Source organism: Mytilus galloprovincialis, chromosome 1, assembly GCF_965363235.1.
Source record: "Mytilus galloprovincialis chromosome 1, xbMytGall1.hap1.1, whole genome shotgun sequence".
In the NCBI taxonomy this organism is placed as follows: Eukaryota; Metazoa; Mollusca; class Bivalvia; order Mytilida; family Mytilidae; genus Mytilus; species Mytilus galloprovincialis.
The window spans coordinates 125,785,586-125,807,285 of record NC_134838.1 but is presented as its reverse complement, the minus strand read 5'-3'; the positions used below and the strand labels follow the sequence as shown (position 1 = coordinate 125,807,285).

General features: G+C 33.8%; 1 protein-coding gene across 3 annotated transcripts; it reads right to left on the bottom strand.

The window, feature by feature from the left end:
- Positions 1–4,696: 4,696 nt before the first annotated feature.
- LOC143057801 (uncharacterized) lies at positions 4,697–21,383 on the bottom strand. 3 transcript variants are annotated; one of them, XM_076231218.1, is made up of 4 exons: positions 21,329–21,383; positions 11,688–11,742; positions 10,701–10,747; positions 4,697–9,623 (listed from the first exon to the last, which is right to left on the bottom strand). In XM_076231218.1, the coding sequence occupies exon 4, from the start codon at positions 9,612–9,614 to the stop codon at positions 6,519–6,521; it is 3,096 nt and encodes a 1,031-aa protein (XP_076087333.1). In that variant the 5' UTR covers positions 9,615–9,623; positions 10,701–10,747; positions 11,688–11,742; positions 21,329–21,383; the 3' UTR covers positions 4,697–6,518. The 3 variants fall into 3 exon arrangements, with proteins under 3 accessions (XP_076087333.1, XP_076087349.1, XP_076087342.1); XM_076231234.1 differs by lacking the exon at positions 21,329–21,383 and adding an exon at positions 21,230–21,302; XM_076231227.1 differs by lacking the exon at positions 21,329–21,383 and adding an exon at positions 20,936–21,006.
- Positions 21,384–21,700: the final 317 nt, after the last annotated feature.

Genomic DNA, 21,700 nt, shown 5'->3' with positions numbered 1-21,700 from the left:
TGTTTCAGTCTGTTATTCATTGGATAGTCTTGTGAACACTGATATTTGGTGGCCTGTATCATACCTTTGCACTCCCTTCTCTTACCTAATGGTGGTATGTTTGTTATATCCTCCATACTTCTTATTGGTGTTGATTTCATAGCACCTGTGACGTAGTGCCTGCTTGTGAACTTTGTCTAAAGTCTGATGGTGAGACTTGGCAGCAGTCATCCAAGCGCTAGATCCGTATTCAAGGTGTGGTCGTACATTTCCTTGGTAGACAGATTTCAAGATTTTTTCATTTGCACCCCATTTCGTTCCTGCAAGTTTCCTCATGATGTTCAATTTTCTCCTAGCCTTAGCTTCAGCTGATGTTATATGTTGCTTCCACGTCATTCTTTTGTCAAAAGTTACCCCAAGGTATGTTTTGTTGGTCTTCCATTTTAAGTGGGGTATCATCCAAAATCAGTTTGACAAATTGGGTTTTTGGAGAGAGTGTGAAGAGTGTTCCTGTTGTTTTTTCTCTGTTGATGGTAACACACCACTGCTTTGCCCATGTGACTATCATATCTAAAGCTGTTTGTATTCTGTATTTCGCTGTAGATGCATACTCTTTTGAGCACAAGAGAACAAGATCGTCTGCATACAGTGATGATTGTACCCCTTTTGGTAGCTCTGGTACTCGGTCGTTCATAGAGAGTATGAATAGAGTTGGTAGTAATACTCCTCCTTGTGGGACCCCTTGTTTTAAGAGTACTTTCTGTCCACATTGCCCATCTACCAGCACTCTGGCTTTTCTATTATACAAGTAAGATTTGGTCCATTTGTGCATTCTTCCATATCTAAGCATTTTTGCAAGGAGTTCATCTTTCCATACCTTATCAAATGCTCTTTGAAGATCTACAAAGACAGCCAACGTTACTTTCTTTGATTGGAATGCATCTTCTACTACCTGTGGTATATGTGTAATCTGGTCTTCTGTGCTTTTGTATTGTCTAAAACCAGCTTGTTCATGTCCAATGATGTTCTCCGACTCTAAGTACACGTGCATGCGCTTGTTTATTATGCGCTCCAACAATTTACAACAGCTGCTTGTTAGGCTTATAAGACGATAGGCTTTTGACTTGTTCTTTCCTTTCTTTAGTATTGGCATCATTATTGCTTCCTTCTAGCATTGTGGGACTTGACCTTGTCTCCAGCTAAGATTGAATATGTCCAGCAAAGTATTTAATGATGAGTTCCCTAGGTGTTGTAGCATGTCATTTGTGGTTTTATCTGGACCTGGAGACTTTTCTTCTTTAGCTTTCTTATAGATTGTTTTATCTCAGACATTGTGATGCCAGTCTGCATAATCTCATGTGCTGGTGTTTTCTCTCTTTCTCTAATTTCTGTTCTTATATCTTTTTTTATGTGAGGTTGGGATGTTAGTATTTCTTACTTCTTCATAACCTTTTGCAAATGCATTTTCAGCAGCTTTTCCTGTGATTGTTTTTCCTTCAACTTCTAGTGTTATCTTTTGGCCTTTACTTTCCTCATCATTTAGAGCTCTTGTCAAGTTCCACAGTTTTGTTTTAACCTTCTCAATATTCAGAGATGATGTTTTTCTCTCCATCCTCTTCTCTGGCATTCAAGTTTTGTTTTGAGGTGTTGCCTTGCTTTGTTGGAGTTTGATGTTACTAGTATTCTTCTGGCTGGGGTTTGATTCAGCCTCTTCTCTTGCTCTTGTGAGTGCATCATGCGTTTCTTGAATTACATTGGACCAGTATAGCTTGTAGTTCTTTCTCACACCCCTTGGTATACTTTCTTTTGCCGCTCTTACTATGCTTGCGTTGAATATCTTAAATTTTGTTTTTTGTCCATGGATTTATGAGTTTGAACAGCGGTATACTACTGTTGCCTTTATTTGACAACATTGTTGATGTTCTTTCCTTAAGTGATTATGTCCTTTGTAAGTTCATTTGCTCTTGTTTTCCCCAGTTTCCCTTCTTAATTCCATCTTGGTAATTGAGCATCAATAGGTGTTTTTGTTCCTCTGATGGATAGTATAACTGGGCGATGGTCACTGCCTCCTAGCTGGTCACATACCTTTCTACTGATATTCTGGTGTATATCGTCAGTACAGAAAGCTAGGTCTGGTGTAGTTGTGTGCCAGCGGCGAGACAGAAGGTTGTTGTATCAGTTGGATCATTGACAAGAATAAGATGGTGTTCATCTTGTCAATCTTCTATGGTTTCTCCTCTTTTATCTATTGTGTTGTATCTCCAGCTACGAGATTGGCTGTTAAAATATCCTACCATGAGAAAGTTACTGTCTGATATCTGTATGGTATCTAGGGAGAGTTTCTTATCATTTCGACAGTAGAAGTTGACAACGTTATAAGAGCTTTGCCCGATGGTGACTTTGCTTTCAATATATTCTGCTTCCTCCATATATATTTAATCTCCCTGGCATTTATGTTGTTTCTTACTAGAGTCATAACACCTCCTTTCTTTCTTTCTTTTCTGTCAGTCCTGAAAACTTGGTATCCTCTGACTTTAAAAGATTTTCCTTCTTGCAAGTGTGTTTCCTGAATACAGCAGATGTTAACGTTATTTTCATGTAGAAAATGCTGCAGTTTATCTCTTTTGTTAGATGCCCCTTCTGCATTCCAGTGCATAATGTTAATGACTGATTGTTCTTTCAACTTTGGCTTGGTGTTTTTTTCGGCCAGTAGCTCTTCTTGTTCGTCCCCTGACTCCGCAGGACGAAACAAAGGTATATCCAGTAGCATTTGATGGGTTCCTTCGAGACAGGGAACCCGGCACTGCACCTGCCTGGTGGGTCCTAACAGGGCGAGCACCATATCGATTGGTTGTGATTTCAAGTGTCATAATGGCCGTTTGTGCGTGGTGTTGTGGTCAGTTAAGGTTCATGTGGACCCTTTGGCTAAATTGCCGTATTTTCACCTCAAAATTTACTCGGAGTACAGACAAACCTGTGCATCTGTAAAAATGTTCAGGCATAGCATGCCCTAGATTAAGACATTTCAAATATGTTTTACGTTTAAGAAAAAAAAAACTTACCAGGATTTTGCAGTGCACTTTTTTTTCATTCATCCAGAAGGTGCCAAAATAATCTAAGTTGGGAAACAAGTTTGAGAACTTCCCCACAGGTAATAATTAAAATGAGCGTTTTTAATTGACATGGACATTAGATGGACAATAGATACCCGACAATAATTGATGTACCCGAGTGGACCATATCAAAGGAAAATCAACTATTTGTTAATTTTATCATCTTCTGCAGGGACGAAAAATAGTGCACGGCAAAAATCAGATAAGTTATGAATTTTCTAAATCATACAATGCATTTGAATTCTATTTATCTAGAGCATGCTTTGTCTTAAAACTTTTCCAGATGCACAGGTTTTTCTGTACAGAGTAAATTTCGAGGTGAAAATACGGCCATTTTAGCCATAGGGTCCTCAAGAACCTTAAGAGTGCGCTGTATAGCCCAATACCGCTGTCTTCAGCACTCTAGGTTTTCTGTAGGGGTTACCTCACCCTTAACTTCTGAACAAATGATCTGATCCTGGAGGTACAGGAAGGTTGATAGATTCCTAATCTGGATTTTCCTCGAGGTAGTCTCCTGAAGCCTTTCACTGGCATAAGGGTATGGCCGCGGAGGTTTTGGATCAGAGTTTTCCTTCTACTAGTATGGCTACCCTCCAAGGTTGACGAACCCCATCTGCCCGAGGCTATCTGGTTTTGAGTTAATGTTAATCTTGCAGGTCTCTTATACCAAATATAGTTCTCCTTCTACTCCTGACAATAAATCTAAACTTTTTTAAGAAGTAGCATGACCATGAAAAAGAGGTCAAGGACAATGGACATATGACAGAAAGAAACTTTGCAACATAATGCATCTAAAGCTTTATACAAAATTTCGATGTGGTCGCTTAATTGTAATTCCTAGGTCTTGCTTCAAGGACTTTGGTTGCAGGCAAGAATTCAAAAAGTTCAAACTCGGGTGACTTATTTCTAAGACTTTAAAACACATGCTGACCAATTATTCATAGTAAATACAAAACTGACTTAAGAGTTGTGATATTAATCTCTTTACAAACACTGAAATGTCTCACCTATTTTACTGACTATTGATTTTTGGTTGGAAGTCTTAAAAGATAAAAGGAATTACTACAAATATCTCAACTTGACATTTTTTAAGATCCATGACAATGAGCTCAAGGTCATTTAATACCTGTCAGTCAGACATGTACATCTTGTTAACTTACTGCTTACTATCTGAGGAGAATGCAAATTTAACTGTGATCAATGAGGTCAAATTCAGGTATACTGTCTGAGTGACATGTTGTCTTTGAAACGAAAAATATACTTATTCTACTGAGTGAAATATTCACATGAAAAAAAAATACCTTTTTTTCAAGCAGTCACTGAATCATGAGAAGGAGGTATAGCAGAATGGACATATGACAGACAAAAACTTTGTAGCATGAGGTATCTGCATACAAGGTATGAAGCATCCAGGTCTAACTTCTCAAATATACAAATAAATTAAAGCTCCACCGTTGCTGTCAGTTGGTAATACCCATGTATCACATACTTTAACTTTTGTTGCAGGAAAGACAAAACTTATGTTATAGCAATTGCAGGATAAGCATGTACATGTCTCACCTTAAATGCCATTTGTCTGAGGCAAGACTAAAATGAAGTCTACAAACTTTAAAAAAGTTTATTAACATTCAAAATGATGATATGAATGACACAAATGATGTAACTATAATTTACCAAGAGCCTTTTGGGTTCAGTATTTTTTCTCATAAAAAAATCTTAAAGCTGTTATAAATAATTCCTTTCAAATCACAACTTCATCAACTACTCATTGTAATAAAACTACATAGATAAGTTCACCTCAAAAGGCAGGATAATAAAACGGTCATCTGAAGAACAGGGGAATAGACAGATGGCTAACTATTTGATCTGAAGCTATAATGAAGGGACAAAAAGATAATTATGTGTATTGCCACATAAAACAAGCAATGTTTCTAAAAAAGATTTTTAAAAGGTATAGTGTTAAACTAAAATGTCAATATATTTCCCATACAATCTGCTTTAATCTTATATTTACACTACTATTGAATGGCCAGTTTTACAATGGATTTGCAAATACAAAACTTTGATGCATGCTCATGTATAAGAGCTTAAGAAAACATGGAAAAATTTCTAATTGATTGCATATACCAGTCAATTTAAAAAGTAATAACTACTAAGATAATACATTTTATGTACATGTATATACATGTATAATGAAATCAGTAACAAGCTAAACAATTGTACAATTAATTGAGATTACAAAGTGATGGTTTTTCTTCAAACCACTGATTTTAGGCAAAAAATCCAAAATGATTCATTTGTAAATAAAGTGTTTTAAAAAATCATATCACAATTTAATAACAAAAGTCTGCCTAACAAAACTTTTGAAATAGATTCCCAGATATTTGAATACTAATTTCTCACCTGCAAAAATGGATGTCTATAGTTGTCATGAATTTCAACAAAATGAATTGAACCCTTTTGTTAAATAACAGTTTTATTTTTTAAGACTATTCTCAGAATCATATGCACTTGCTCTGGAATTGTAAATGTTTTCATCTGATAATTTAATAGTTTTATAGTTCTCATAATGTATGATGAATTCTAGTCCCATCTTGTTTTTCATTACTGTTGTTGACTAGTTGTATGCTCAGTATATATATTTTCAAATACATATCATATTCATAATGTTTGTAATTGTAGCACAGTAATATGTGTATACCAGAATGCATGAAGTGCTTTATATAGAAAATCATAAAAAACTCAAAAGAAGTACATGTATTTCCATTGCTTTAAAATTTACAGATTTTACTGAAATGTTTGTAACATAACAGTTGCATACTAATTTGCAAATGAATTTCATCCATCTCTTTATTTTCCAATATTTCTTAAAATTGAAGTTCAGAAGACCATCAGATTATTTCAAAATTTCAAATTTAATATTCAAAGGAAAGGTTTAATTAAAATAAACTTGAAAAGTATGGTGAAAGTCTCATTTTAAAATAATCAATGTATTTTTACAATAATTTAACTGAGTGAAAGCATGAGAACTGATGTATTTAGCTGTGAAAAAAAATGTCAACAATTACAAATGTATAAAAGTACAATCAAATTTTGGAGAAAAAAAACATGAAATATACAGATAAAATATTACAATTTCAAGCAATTTCTGCATGATTTTAATGCAAAAATATTTGTTAACTTGAAAAACCAAAATAAAAAATTCCACTAGGATTCATATATTGGTATGATTTTTCTATTGTAATTTTCCTATAATTTCTTCTTTCATATCATTTGAATCAGTTTTAAATGTATTTATTTTACATGAAAAAAAAACTAGAAATGCATAACTATAACTACTGGTATAAAACAATTTGTTCATGTTAACAGTTTCTATATAACAAATACATAAGAAACAACAACCAATTACAATCTGTAAACTGACTTCTATTCTGGTTCTTGTTTTATAACAGTTCCTCCAACTTTCTTTGCTACTCTGCCCTCATTATCTATATCTAAGTTGATTTCTATTGTTGTGACCTTTTCACCTTGATGTAATGCAGCCATGTGTGCACCAACAGTATCCAGATTAGTTGTAAACCATTGACATTGGGAACATTCATAAATTGTGGCTTTTTCATGGGCTAACTTATGTAAGCTAATTTCTTTCTGATCTGTTGTGTTGAATGCACAAGTAATATCGGGACACATGAATACACGACATGCCCTTCGTGATTTCCTCAATTGACAGTCTCTGAATATAACATCTTCATCTGGATGCCTGGCCAGTATGTGTTGCCTCATTTTGAGACAAGTTGAAAGCTGAAGAGTGGTTGCACAATATAAACATTCATACTGAGCTGTTCCACTGTTTCTAACTTGTTTTTCTGGAGAAGATGGAGGTACGAATGGTTCTAGGATGGCTTTAATGGCAGGTGTATCGCGGTCAATAGAGTGGGTATCTTCAGCATGTTTGACAAGATTTTCTTCGCTGAGGTGTACGTACTTGCACAGATCTTTCGGACAGAAACAGATGTAAGGATTATTTTTGTGTGTTTTCTTCTTGACATCCAATGCACGTAAAGCTACTCCAGGATGAATTGTGTTAATGTGACGCTTCATTAAATTCTCTCCAAAGTGCATCTGTTGACACTGTAGACATTTGTACAATGAAGGAGAATGCCCCTGAGCTTGCACTCTTGCAGAGGCTTTAGCTGCTGCAGCCCGATTTGGTCTGCCTGAAGATTTACCTCTTGAAGCTTCATCAGAAATGTATTCATCCATCATTTTCTGAACATCCTGTTCTGGAATTTCTAATCCGTCCAAGCCATCATCTGCTTCCTTTTGTTCGGGTTCACTATCGTCATCATCATTTAATCTGTCTTCTATATCTGAGCTAGAAACTGAGGAAGGTGGAGTTGCTGCATCTTTCCCTGACTTGACTGACACTATTTTTGGCATGAGTGGAGGAGGTTCTTCAGGACCTGTTGCTGTATCAGAGACTGGCTTTGGAGTAGGTGTTGATACTGGAAGGTCTTCATTGTGTTTATCTTTTAGATGTTCACCAAGTTCCCCATCAACTCTAGTTTCCCACAGACAGATCTTGCAGAAGTATACTGTGGTTTTTTTCTTCATTTTTGAAGCTTGAAGATCTCTCATCACAGTTTCTCCATCTTTGTGATTAGCTAATACATGTTTCTTCACTCTTGTATTGTTATTTGAAGTGTAAGAGCAGTGTACACAGGCATACTCTGCTGTTTTGGTAGTTTTAAAATTACGTGCCATCTGAAATGCTTTTTGAGATATCTTGGTTGAGAAATTACGAGTTAGTTCTAGACATTTCTTTGCAGATCCATCAATTTTCTCTGGACATCCTGGTTCTAACCAAGGAGTACAACTCTCTGAATGATTGAGGTATTCTTCAGTTTTCTTACTGGTAAAGGAACAGTTCTGTCGATGACAAAAGAAAACATATCTTTTTTGCTTCAGTTTGACAGCCCTCATGTCAAGTGCATACAATACACATCCAGAATGTTTAAACAACAAGTGTTCTTTGATCTTGAAGCAGACTGGGGCATTAAAATTACAGTGAGCACATTTGTAAGTTAATGGATACTTCTTCTTTTCTTCATCAGGAATGTATTCTTCATCACTGTCACTATCCACTATGCCTTCTGCATTATCATCATTTTGTGTTACAGCTGGAGTTGTCTTCTCTTGTGCAGGTGTGGATGTTACTGTTGGACTACCCAGCAGTAAGGCAGGATTGGGACTAAGGTACATCTGGTTGTCTCTCTCTTTGATTTTGTTCATTTCATCCTGTGATGAGACTAACATTGCTACATACTTGTGGGCCTTTCCACCATGCTGGGTATTCAGATGTGTCTTCAGGAAGGTCTGACTTAATGTGACAAATTCACAGTAACCACAATTCCAACAAAGACCTGAAGAGACTGTAACTGTATTTTGTGTTTTACCTGGAGTGGTTGTTTTCTGTGGTGCTGATGGTGGTGTTGGTTTTGGTGCTATAGGAATTATTTTGGCTGGTGATTTTGTAGCGACAGGAGTCTCAATGTGTTTTGCTTTGGATGCTTCCTGAACGGGTTTGGCAACAATTGGTGACCTTTTACTTCTAGGTACAATAACTTTCTCTGAAGGTTCTTCTTCCTCTGAACTTTCATTGTCATCATCATCTACTTCATCAACTTCCATTTCAAACATAGTCTCTGTAGTAGGTATTTTTGGTTTTCCTTCTGTCTTTGATTTTGGACCTGGTTTACTAACTTTGGTTTTCTTTGGTGTTGGTTCACCATTTTCTTCATTCTTTCTCTTTTTTGAATTGACCTCTAGCTGAAGAAAATCAGGTAGGAATGTACAATATTTTAGACTCTCGGCAGTGGAACGGAAGTCTTCATGTTCTTTGGATGCATGTCGAATGACATCAGCTCTAGAAAAAGACTGATATGTACAAAACTTACAATGAAACCTGTGTTCCATGACATGCTGCAGTAATGTCTGCTTGTGTTCTGTTTTAAATGGACAAAAGTTACACCAATAATACTGCATATCTGTTTGAATGTTATCTCCATCTTGAGTCATAACAAAAGCTTTGGAAGCAACACCACAAACCATTTCATGAGTCATATTCTGAAATGAATGTTCTGTCTTTTCATCATACACTCCCATCTCCATCAAAGTTTGACCAATATGTGACATATCCTTCTGTGGTATCTCACAAGTACGTGTTGGACTTTTGGGTCGTACCATGTTAGAATCTTTAAGTTTGAAATCATCCTTTTTATACGTTGTTCTAGGATTAGGTTTAAACGGTAGAGGATCATTCTGTGCTATCACTGCTTCATTTTTCTGCAGCATATCTTCAATAACATTCTTGATAGACTGTCCCTGGTCAGATTTATCCAGTATTCCTCTCAGTAGAGATTTAATCTGCTGTCCCTCAACTGGTTCTCCACTGGATCCTTCCAATGCAGCCTCATAACCAGGGTCAACTGGTTCTGACTTGACCTTGATTTGACCACTCATTGTTACAACCTGTAACAAATTTAAAAAGAGTTATTAGCATATTATGAGAGGTTTTTTTTAACTATATTATAAAACGATGATACACTCCACCCTAATATTGGAAGGAGTGTAGCATATTAAAACATGGGAATTTAATGAGATTTTTCTTATTTTAAAATGTGTGTATGAAATAATTCTCTAAAATTTCATTCTATTCCTTTTTAAATCAATATAGACTGTAAAATATTTTGTAATGAGTCTACAAGTATGAAAGGTTACATCCAATATTTTGATATCGTTTGTAGTTCACTTTATTCAAATTAGGAAGGAATCAGAATGAGATGAAGGCAACTGACAAATGTTAACAACAACAGATATCTGTTAAGATGATGTGGTCTATTTATTAGATGAATTTGAATTTTGAAGTAGCTTTCAGTCATTGTGAGTACATTCAGATTGATGGAACGTGCTGTGTATCAATTTGTCATTTTTTTTTCTTATTTTTTTTGGTTAAGTTGATACACCAGTTGGAATATGCCATTTTGAGCATTGGAAAATATATTAACCCTACCTCAATTTGTATAAGCCTTCCCTTATACTGAATCCAGAGGTTGCTTGTTGCTGTCTGTCATAATAGTATTTTATCATGTTATAAATCATACATTGTATATGTAAAGTTCTCTTTTGAATAGTTTCAATTTTTTTTATCCATGGAGTTTTTTTACATTTACCTGCTTTCAAGGCTGCTTTCACTTTGATTTTATTGTTTAGTAATCTTAAGCTTGGTAGTATTTGGTGGATAGTTTCTTATTGGAAATTATACCACATCTTCTTATTTTTATATAATATAAACTTACAACATGTAACAGAAAAAAAATAAAAAATTGTTCAACCGGTTTCTGCTGTAATGTCAGAAATTAGTTGGTGCATTTATCAACTCCATTGCAGAAATTTCAAACTAAAAAGCAATAGTTTTGCTATCAAAATTTGAATTGCATTTTTTTTTTTGTGATAGCCATCCCTGGTATATATGATGAGTTTATTTGCAATATCACAATAATAAAAACATCATAAACATTTCTGAATTCACAGTAATTGTGTACTTACAGTTAAGATTGTCTTTTTTCTTCAGTTTTTAAAGAAAAATTCTTGGTCTACAAAATAAAATAATTCAATATAATTCTGTCAGTTCTACTTTAAAAGTTGAATATATGTTTACAAGAACTAGACCTAATATAGATTTACCACAATTTACATATCAACATACTCAATATCACTTCTAACATACTAAACCCCTCACAGGAGAGATTGTGTCTGATATTCATATGATGAAGACATGATCTTTCAATCAGTAAGTTTAATTGAGGTCTGGAGCTAACATGTCAGTTAACTGCTAGTAGTCTGTTGTTATTTATGTATTGTCATTTTGTTTATTTTATTTTGTTTCATATTCTGACATCAGACTCTGACTTTTATTAAATTGAGTTTTACTGTGGGTATTAGTGTGGTTTTTTTTTCTACATTGGCTAGAGGTACAGGGGGAGGGTTGAGATCTCAAAAAAACATGTTAAACCCCGCCGCAATTTCGCGCCTGTCCCAAGTCAGGAATCTCTGGCCTTTGTTAGTCATGTATGATTTTTAATTTTAGTTTCTTGTGTATAATTCGGAGTTTAGTATGACGTCCATTATCACTTAACTAGTATACATATTTGTTTAGGGGCCAGCTGAAGGACGCCTCCTGGTGCGGGAGTTACTCGCTACATTGAAAACCCTTTGGTGGCCTTTGGCTGTTGTCTGCTCAATGGTCGGGTTGTTGTAGCTTTGACACATTCCCCATTTCCTTTCTCAATTTTATTTTATTACTTTATTTGGACATGTGTTTAATAGAGTTAGATAATTCTGAATTGCACAGTGAAGGAAATTTATTTGAGCTTAATCGACAGCAAACAAATCAGTATAACTATTAATTTGGTCACATATATTTATCTATTTTTAATAATTATTTGTTATCATATTGTACATTTTGTGTAGACAATTGATCATTATTAATGTTGTGATTCAATATGGTTGGACTGCATGGTTGTTTATACTTACATCTGATCCTAGATTAGGGGCTTTCTCTTGACTGTGCAGTTATCAAAACAGTGAACTGAAAGAAACAAAAATCTGTATGTTAAATGCATAGAAAAGTGGAATGTGTTTCTTAACTAGAGGCCCTTTGGGCCAGGTGAGCTAATAATTATTGTTGTACATGTTAGTATTCTAAATTTTTGAGAACCCTCTTTGAAAATGAACATGTTCATGTTTTGTATTCAGTGATATTGTTTGCCTTAAATTAGTGGAGAATAAAGGCTTTTTTCCCTGGAGAAGAATCCAATTTTGAAAAAAAATTGGCTTAAAATTATTGCCAAAAAGACAATACCCCAATGATGATTGTGGCCACCTTTGGTTAAATTTGGCCCCGTAGTTTCAGAGGAGAAGATTTTTGTAAAAGTTAACGACAACGTACGACGCCGGACGCTAAGTGATGAGAAAAGCTCACTTGGCCCATTGGGCCAGGTGAGCTAAAAACTGCAAAATTTCCTTAAAATTACTAATTCGTGGACAGAAATCCAACAACGGGTTGTCAGATTTGTCTGAAAATTTGAGGGCATATAGATATTGACCTGATAAACTATTTTACCCCCCCGTCAGATTTGCTCTAAATGCTTTGGTTTCAGAGATATAAGCCAAAATCTACATTTTACCCCTATGTTCTATTTTTAGCCATGGCAGCCATCTTGGTTGGTAAAGGGAGACAGATTAATAAAAAGTTTTTCCAAACTTGTTTCCGAATCCCATATTTGAACTTTATGTAACACTGTAATATTTATCTTGTAATTTTTCATTAATAAATACTGTTTAAACTTAGATTTTTGTAAAAGTTAACGACGACGGACGCCAAGTGATGAGAAAAGCTGAGCTAAAAAGTTGTATCAAGTTTTTCTTTTATCTACCTCTGCACTTTTTGGGGGAACCACGTGTCATCGTGAATGTAACATATTTTTTGATATGAAGGTTAATTTTTCAATGATGCCCAGTTGTTGTTAGCCAATCAAACTAACAGATTCTCGTGAAACATACATGTAATATAATTATAAGCTCATAAAAGCCTTTATTTTGAAAATGTCTAGCAGCTATGATTGAATATACTCTCTGAAACAAGTGCAAAATCAACTTGTAACAGATGTATAGAATTTATATTTAACTGTAGTTCTTTTGACATGCTTGAAGGATGTCCAAATATACATGTGAACTGTGTGGATACAATCATTTCCAACTATCAAAGATCAAAACAGACAAAATGGGAAACTATCTGTATGATATTCATGAAATGCACTACAAATAACTCACTCAGTGTTCACTGATCTTATGCCATTAGCATACTCTTTCTTGAAATGATTAAATATCATACAAATTATATCATTACAACCAACTTGGCAAGAATTTCTACAGTTGGTCTTACTACAGAGTACAGAATACTGGACCAGACAATAAAATAAAGAATGATTTCTATCAAAGTCAGAGAGCTTTATGGAGCATTTGATTCAGAGTAAATGGAATTTGTATACAAACGTGAATTTCCCAAATGATGATAGGAATATCTTTAGAAAACAGTTTAATAATCAATGACAGCAGTTAAGTAACTCTTTCATGGAATCAATTCAATCAACTTTTCACAATTTAGTTCTTTTCAAAAGAGGACATATAATGGTTAACTTTTTCTTATTGTGACTTGGATGGAGAGTTGTCTCATTGGCAGTGTATGTAAACATGTAGCCAAATTGACTTTACGTATGGGCTAGATTGACTTGAGCACATATTTCACTAAAATTTTGGCTTAAAGTAGAATTTCAATCACTTGAAGTAATCTATATCTTTTAGTTAATCCAATGAAAATTGTGTCTTTTGTCTCATTTTTTGTAAAATTGCGTCAAAAAAAGTGTTTGTAAACATTTCATTAATTTCTGGACCGATGGTTAGTCTAGCTATGAAAATATGGAGAGTCAAACAGAAAATAGCCAATAAAACATGTAAAAATAACCTTGATGATCTTATAAACTATCTTTAAAGGCTAAATTAGTACTCAGCTGTCTAAAAATTAATTTTATTACACAATGACTTTCATATTTGAAAAATCCACCTGGGCCAAAATGTAAAACTAAACTCCTAGCTAACTGTGTATTGCTACCTTATGGGTTTTTGCTCCATTAAGAATGCATTATGACGTCACAACTTCAATTGAAAAAGCAAGCATAGTATAAATTCATATGATGTACGAAAACATATCTGACCATACAAAAAAAACACCACTTACGAGTAATGTAGCACTAGCATAACCAGTCTGCACCAATAACTTTTTTCATGTACATGTACCAATCCGGATACTTAAAATCAAAACTTGTCCCTTTATGACTTTATAAAATTTTGAAAAATTTTCACTGCTGACACTATATATAGTTGTGTCATATGTTTTCATATCATCCATATTTCATCGGTTTCGATTGCACACTCGTGTATTGTGGCGGGTTTTTTGGTTTCTATAATTGAAACAACAACAACACTACAACTTGACAAATTTAAATAAAATTGAGAAATGAAATGGGGAATGTGTCCAAGCGACAACAACCCAACAATTAAGCAGACAACATATTCCAAGTCACTTTAAAAGACGCCAAAAATATGCCTCACTAGAATTGTTGTTGAGAAAAATTCTGAAGGATTACATGAAGTACAGATATATGTTGTTTGCCTGTCAGACACTGGATCTTAAAGACATGTGACTGTTATGGGCTTTTTTTACATTTAAAGGTTCAAACCAGCGAGTTAAAATTAACAGGGTTCTTATATAAAATGGTTGTTCAAACTACATTCCTTCAATATTCTATTGACATTTTTTTTATAAATCCTTAATAAAATTTCAGCACATGAAATATCAACAAAAAACTATTTACAAGTTAGTTTTAGTACTGAAAAGAATTAAATAACGTTTTATATGATTCAATCTATAACCAGAACCATGACTTTAGAAAATAATCATTTCCGGATTTTATGGTCATTTCCTGTTCTTGAACAGATCCAATTTTTACTTCATCCAAAAACATGTCATATTTTAAAGCAAAATATTGTCCTATGAAATATTGTACCACAAGACAATATTTCATAACTATGTATCATGAAATAGTGTCCTTGTCTATGGAAAAATGCCTTGAGAACGACAAATTTTCACAGTGAAATTTTGTCTGTATATAGACAATATTTCACAGATGAATACTATGGAATTTTGTCTTGTTAAAGGGAAGTTATATTTTGAGTGAATTGAGACAATATTTCATAGATAAATACATGTACTACGAAATTGTGTCCTGTTAAAGGGAGGTTATATTTTGGTTATATTTCGTGAGTATTGAGACAATATTTCATAAGACAGATTGTCATGGAATTTTGTCTCATGAAGGGGAGGTTATCAACATATATTCATGTATATAGGATTTTTTTTCTGCGACATGTGCCTGTGTATGTATTTACAAAATAAGCGATTGTCAGCACATTACTTATATTTGTACAGTATAATGTAATAAAATAAAAACCTACGTTAGACAATTCTTTAATCTATAATAAACCATTTGTAATGTTTCTATGCAAATTTGAAACTCACTATAAGTAATAATATAAATTATCTACTATACAAAACAATTTCAGTTAGAAATCTAACTAGAGGCTCTAAAGAGCCTGTGTCACTCACCTTGGTCTATGTGAATATGAAACAAAGGACACAGATCGATTCATGACAAAATTGTGTTTTGGTGATGGTGATGTGTTTGTACGTCTTACTTTACTGAACATTCTTGCTGCTTACAATTATTTCTATCTATAATGAACTTGGCCCAGTAGTTTCAGTGGAAAATGTTAGTAAAAATTAACAAATTTTATGAAAATTGTTAAAAATTGACTATAAAGGACAATAACTCCTTAGGGTTCAATTGACCATTTTGGTCATGTTGACTTATTTTTAGGTCTTACTTTGCTGTACGTTATTGCTGTTTACAGTTTATCTCTATCTATAATAATATTCAAGATAATAACCAAAAACAGCAAAATTTCCCTAAAATTACCAATTCAGGGGCAGCAACCCAACAACTGGTTATCCAATTCATCTGAAAATTTCAGGGCAGATAGATCTTGACCTGATAAACAATTTCACCCCATGTCAGATTTCCTCTAAATGCTTTGGTTTTTGAGTTATAAGACAAAAACTGCATTTTACCCCTATGTTTTATTTTTAGCCATGGCGGCCGAGTAGTTTCAGAGGAGAAGATTTTTGTAAAAGTTAACGACGGATGACGACGACGGACGACGACAGAGACGGACGCCAAGTGATGAGAAAAGCTCACTTGGCCCTTTGGGCCAGGTGAGCTTAAAATGTGCATGCTGCATGCTTGTGTACTATATCCATTTGTGAAATAATTTGATTAAAAAATATTTTCAAAGCCAGTATTTTATAGTGCAGTATTGTCATGAACAGAATTTTATGGTGAAATATTGTCCAGAAGGAGGTGACAAAATTTCATGGACAAGGACACTATTTCATAATGAAATATTGTCCAAGACAATATTTCATTATGAAATACTGTCAGTGGACAATATTTTATATAAAAATTTGTCCGACATTCAACATTTCATGGAGGACAATATTTTATGTTACACATTTTCTTCAACATTTTGAAATTTTCTACTATCTATAGTATATGTTCAGTGAATTCTTTTATTAACTTTGGAATCATTATTAGATATATTTTCGATTAGTTAGTTTAATTGTGACTTGTACAGATTTTCAGCAGTATATAAAGGAGTTTATTAGTAAGATAGGCAGGAATCCACGACTATTTTCTACCCATAGTTTCCACCGAGGGGGTGTGACGTTTGCCTTTTTTTTGGACAGATTTAACTTGTGCAGGTTATTTTTAAAAAGACCCGCAATTGTGTATATTCTATGTCATGTATGTGTATAAATTATTTGTTAAATGAACTTGTACAATAATTTTCGGCCAAAATAAAAGTTTTATTTATCTTGGGTTATATTCTGAGCCAAAGATGATTATATCGTCGTGTCACATGTTTTCGTATGTCATATGTTTTCTTATCATCCATATTTCATCGGTTTCTATTTCACACGTTTATATTGTGGCAGGTTTTTTGGTTTCTATATTTGGAACAACAACAACACTACAACTTGACATCTTTTAAACATATATATTCAAAGCTGTTTTAAAACACTAGAACAAATTTAAAAAAATATTCTGAGGGGTTACATGAAGTATAGCTATATATTGTCTGCCTGCCCTACATCGGATCTTCAAGACATGTGCCTGTCAAGTAGTTTTTTCGCTCGTGTATGTAACAATGTTTTAGATTTTAACGAGAGAAATTTATGTATTACTGAAAAATTATTACACCAGGGTTTTCGATATCACAAACTAGTCAAAACATTTACTAAATTTTATCATCGGTATAAGGACATCATTCGTAAATATAGCTCAACATGCAGACTTCTTATACGTTCAGGTATTTCACATCCAATTTTTTATGGAAATATTCTTTATAAAGCACAAAAATGTCAGTATTCACCTCAGAAACTAACAAAACCTTTAAATAGACTTATCAAGAAGGGATATAGTTACGATACTGTTGTCAGGTCACTAAAGATTGCTTATTTTGGCGTTAATATTGATTCACTTATAGGGTCTTTGCATCGGAACTAAACACATTTATTAAACCAGGTGCTCCGCAGGGCACAGCTTTATACGACCGCAGAGGTCGAACCCTGAACAGTTGGGGCAAGTATGGACAAAACATTCAAGCGTGATACAGCTCTGAATTTGGATTGTGATCAAATTTTTTACATTACATGGTTTTTTTTTTACACAAAACAAATGTCAAGATTTTACAAATCAATTAAAGATTTCTTCTTCAAACTTTTTAAATCTAAAATTAAATAGTTGACACAGCATAGGTTTCTGACACAGAATGAATGTTTTCTAATGAACTTAAAAGTTTTTTTTTGCCTTTGAGCAATTCACTATGCTGTTGAATATTAATCCTCTCAAAAAAATGTTTGAAGAAATTTTCTTTTTATTTATGAAATCTGAAATGAGAAAAATTTACCCCCCCCCCCCCCCCCCCCCCCCCCCTCTTTTTTGTTCACATCCCCGTTTTTCTTTTTCCAAAACTGATATCAATTCAAATTTCTAATGGAGTTTGCAACAATAACTACTCTTTAAATACATCATAAAATATTAAAATGTAAAATAAAGTGCTTGTTATCACTGAATGGTAAAGATTGGTTAGTAGTAAAAGTGAATATATATATACATTGTTTATTGTATAAAACAATAAAAAAAGACTTCATCAGCAACATTTTATATTGGCAAATTTCCAATGAAGTTATTTACATAAAGTTATTGGCAAATAAAAATAGAAAATGACATCATAGTCATGTCTGGCAAATGTCCAACATACATTATCTAAAAACATTTTAGATAAGATAAGGAAAAAAAGCTTCATCAGCAACATTTTATATTGGCAAATTTCCAATGAAGTTATTTACATAAAGTTATTGGCAAATAAAAATAGAAAATGACATCATAGTCATGTCTGGCAAATTTCCAACATATATTATCAACTACTATTCTATACAAAGAAAGATAACTCCAATTGAAAATTAATTGCTATTGCACAATATTGTGCAATTAGATATTTCTTGCTATTGTGCAATACTGTGCAATTGAAAATTTCTTGCTATTGCACAATACTTGATATGGAATCCTGATTTGGACCAACTTGAAAACTGGGCCCATAATCAAAAATCAAAGTACATGTTTAGATAAAGCATATCAAATAAGCCCAAGAATTTAATTTTTGTTAAAATCAAACTTAGTTTAATTTTGGACCCTTTGGACCTTAATGTAGACCAATTTGAAAACTGGACCAAAAATTAAGAATCTACATACACAGTTAGATTTGGCATATCAAAGAACCCATTTATTCAATTTTTGATGAAATCAAACAAAGTTTAATTTTGGACCCCCATTTGGACCAACTTGAAAACTAGGCCAATAATCAAAAATCTAAGTACATTTTTAAATTCAGCATATCAAAGAACCCCAAGGATTCAATTTTTGTTAAAATTTTAATTTTGGACCCTTTGGACCTTAATGTAGACCAATTTGAAAATGGGACCAAAAATTAAGAATCTACATACATAGTTAGATTCGGCATATCAAAGAACCCCAATTATTCAATTTTTGATGAAATCACACAAAGTTCAATTTTGGACCCTTTGGGCCCCTTATTCCTAAACTGTTAGGACCAAAACTCCCAAAATCAAACCCAACCTTCCTTTTATGGTCATAAACCTTGTGTTTAAATTTCATAGATTTCTATTTACTTTATACTAAAGTTATGGTGCAAAAACAAAAAATAATGCTTATTTGGGCCCCTTTTTGGCCCCTAATTCATAAACTGTTGTGACCTCAACTCCAAAAATCAATCCCAACCTTCCTTTTGTGGTCATAAACCTTGTGTTAAAATTTCATTGATTTCTATTTACTTATACTAAAGTTATTGTGCGAAAACCAAAAATAATGCTTATTTGGGCCCTTTTTTGGCCCTTAATTCCTAAACTGTTGGAACCAAAACTCCCAAAATCAATCCCAACCTTCCTTTTGTGGTCATAAACCTTGTGTCAAAATTTCATAGATTTCTATTCACTTAAACTAAAGTTATAGTGCGAAAACCAAGAAAATGCTTATTTGGGCCCTTTTTGGCCCCTAATTCCTAAAATGTTGGGACCAAAACTCCCAAAATCAATCCCAACCTTCCTTCTGTTGTCATCAACCTTGTGTTAAAATTTCAATGATTTCTATTCACTTTTACTAAAGTTAGAGTGCGAAAACTAAAAGTATTCGGACGACGACGACGACGCAGACGACGACGACGACGACGACGCCAACGTGATAGCAATATACGACCAAAAAATTAAAATTTTTGCGGTCGTATAAAAACCAGTTGTTGGCATGACACAGGTTATGTTCTTCTCATATATGTTATGATGGTATGATACTAAACCCCTAACGGGAAGGATTGTGCCTGATATTCATATGATGAAATCATAATCTTTCAATCAGTTTAATTGAAGTCTGGAGCTGGCATGTCAGTTAACTGCCAGTAGTCTGTTGTTATTTATGTATTATTGTCATTTTGTTTATTTTCTTTGGTTACATCTTCTGACATCAAACTCGGACTTCTCTTGAATTGAATTTTAAATGTGCGTATTGTTATGTATTTACTTTTCTACATTGGCTAGAGGTATAGGGGGAGGGCTGAGATCTCATAAACATGTTTAACCCCGCCGTATTTTTGCGCCTGTCCCAAGTCAGGAGCCTCTGGCCTTTGATAGTCTTGTATTTTTTAATTTTAGTTTCTTGTGTACAATTCGGAAATTAGTATGGCGTTCATTATCACTGAACTAGTATATATTTGTTTAGGGGCCAGCTGAAGGACGCCTCCGGGTGCGGGAATGTCTCGCTACATTGAAGACCTGTTAGTGACCTTCTGCTGTTGTTTTTTCTATGGTCTGGTTGTTGTCTCTTTGACACATTCCCCATTTCCATTCTCAATTTTATTTTGGTCATTTTTATAACAAACGAGCACGTTAAAATTATCATGGTTCTTATATAAAACGGCTGTTCAAAATTCATTTATTCAACCTTTTATTGACAATTCTTTTTACACATCCTTGATACCAGAACCACGACTTTAGAAAATAAAAATTTCCAGATTATATAGTCATTTCCTGTCCGTGAACTGATCATATTCAATTCATACGAAAACATATGACACCGTTTATTTGACATATGAAAATCTGAAAGTAATACACCTTATTGCTAATCCCGGCTGACCCGGCCGCTTGAACTTTTGACGCATAAATGTACATGGTTAGAAATCGTAGAAAGCCTTGACAAAAAAACTAGATACCAAAAATCATTTGATAGGACATGCTTTTCAAATTTGCGTAAACACCTGAATAAAAACTCAGCAGTGAAAACCGTAAGCAGTGAAAATTGTTATTAGATACAAAAACACATCGAATGATGATCGTTCGATACAATGTCTGGGGAATATGACTATAATAGTGGTTAACGCCTAACGGTGCAGAATGTTAATAAACCAATTAAAACATATGTCTGACATATAATAATGAGATGTTGTAAAAGAGAAACAATAAAACAAAAAATAATTACTTTTCGTCGTCTCGGCCGACTTCGGAAATTTTTTACTGCAAGATTTGTCTCCCCTGGATTGCCGACAGAAACTGCAAGTAGCAATATTTCATTGTAAAGTACGGCTAGAAAATAATTCATGACGTTGAAAAAATAATAATGCGCAATGGACTGAATAAACCAATGCATATTGTTGGTGTAATAAATGCACATGTGTGTGTAAACTGCACATGATGTCGGACATGGCTTTCGTTCTCAGGTGGTCTACCCATTCAAACTGACTTTTCAGACAAAATAAATGCAGTAACACTTAACTATTTGGGCGCCCGCATTCATAATGTTATATTTTTGATTCTTGCACCTTGAAAAGTGTTTGCAGTCGCACCCAATCTCGCGATTATTGTCAATCTTTACCTGCTTTACTTGAACATGGCGCCTTTGTTTATCACTATTAAGTGACGTGTGCAATGACATCACAATCAAGCGGGATTACTCTTGATGAACAGGTGCTCGTTTTGTGTAATCTGGTTATATTTTCTGATAAAATAATATTCATAAATATACAGTGTATAGAAAAATGATGTATATAAATTTATACCTTTCGTGGATCAGTCTGAATCAGTCATAATAATCGCGTGGGAAATCTCGATCGACCCCCCCCTTTTTCCATAATACCATGCCGGATGATTTTTATATAAAACACATTTTCAAAAACATTGTCAAAAACTAAATTGAGATTAGTTTTTGATGACTCTTGATTTTTTAATTTTTAAAAGGTGTATTTTT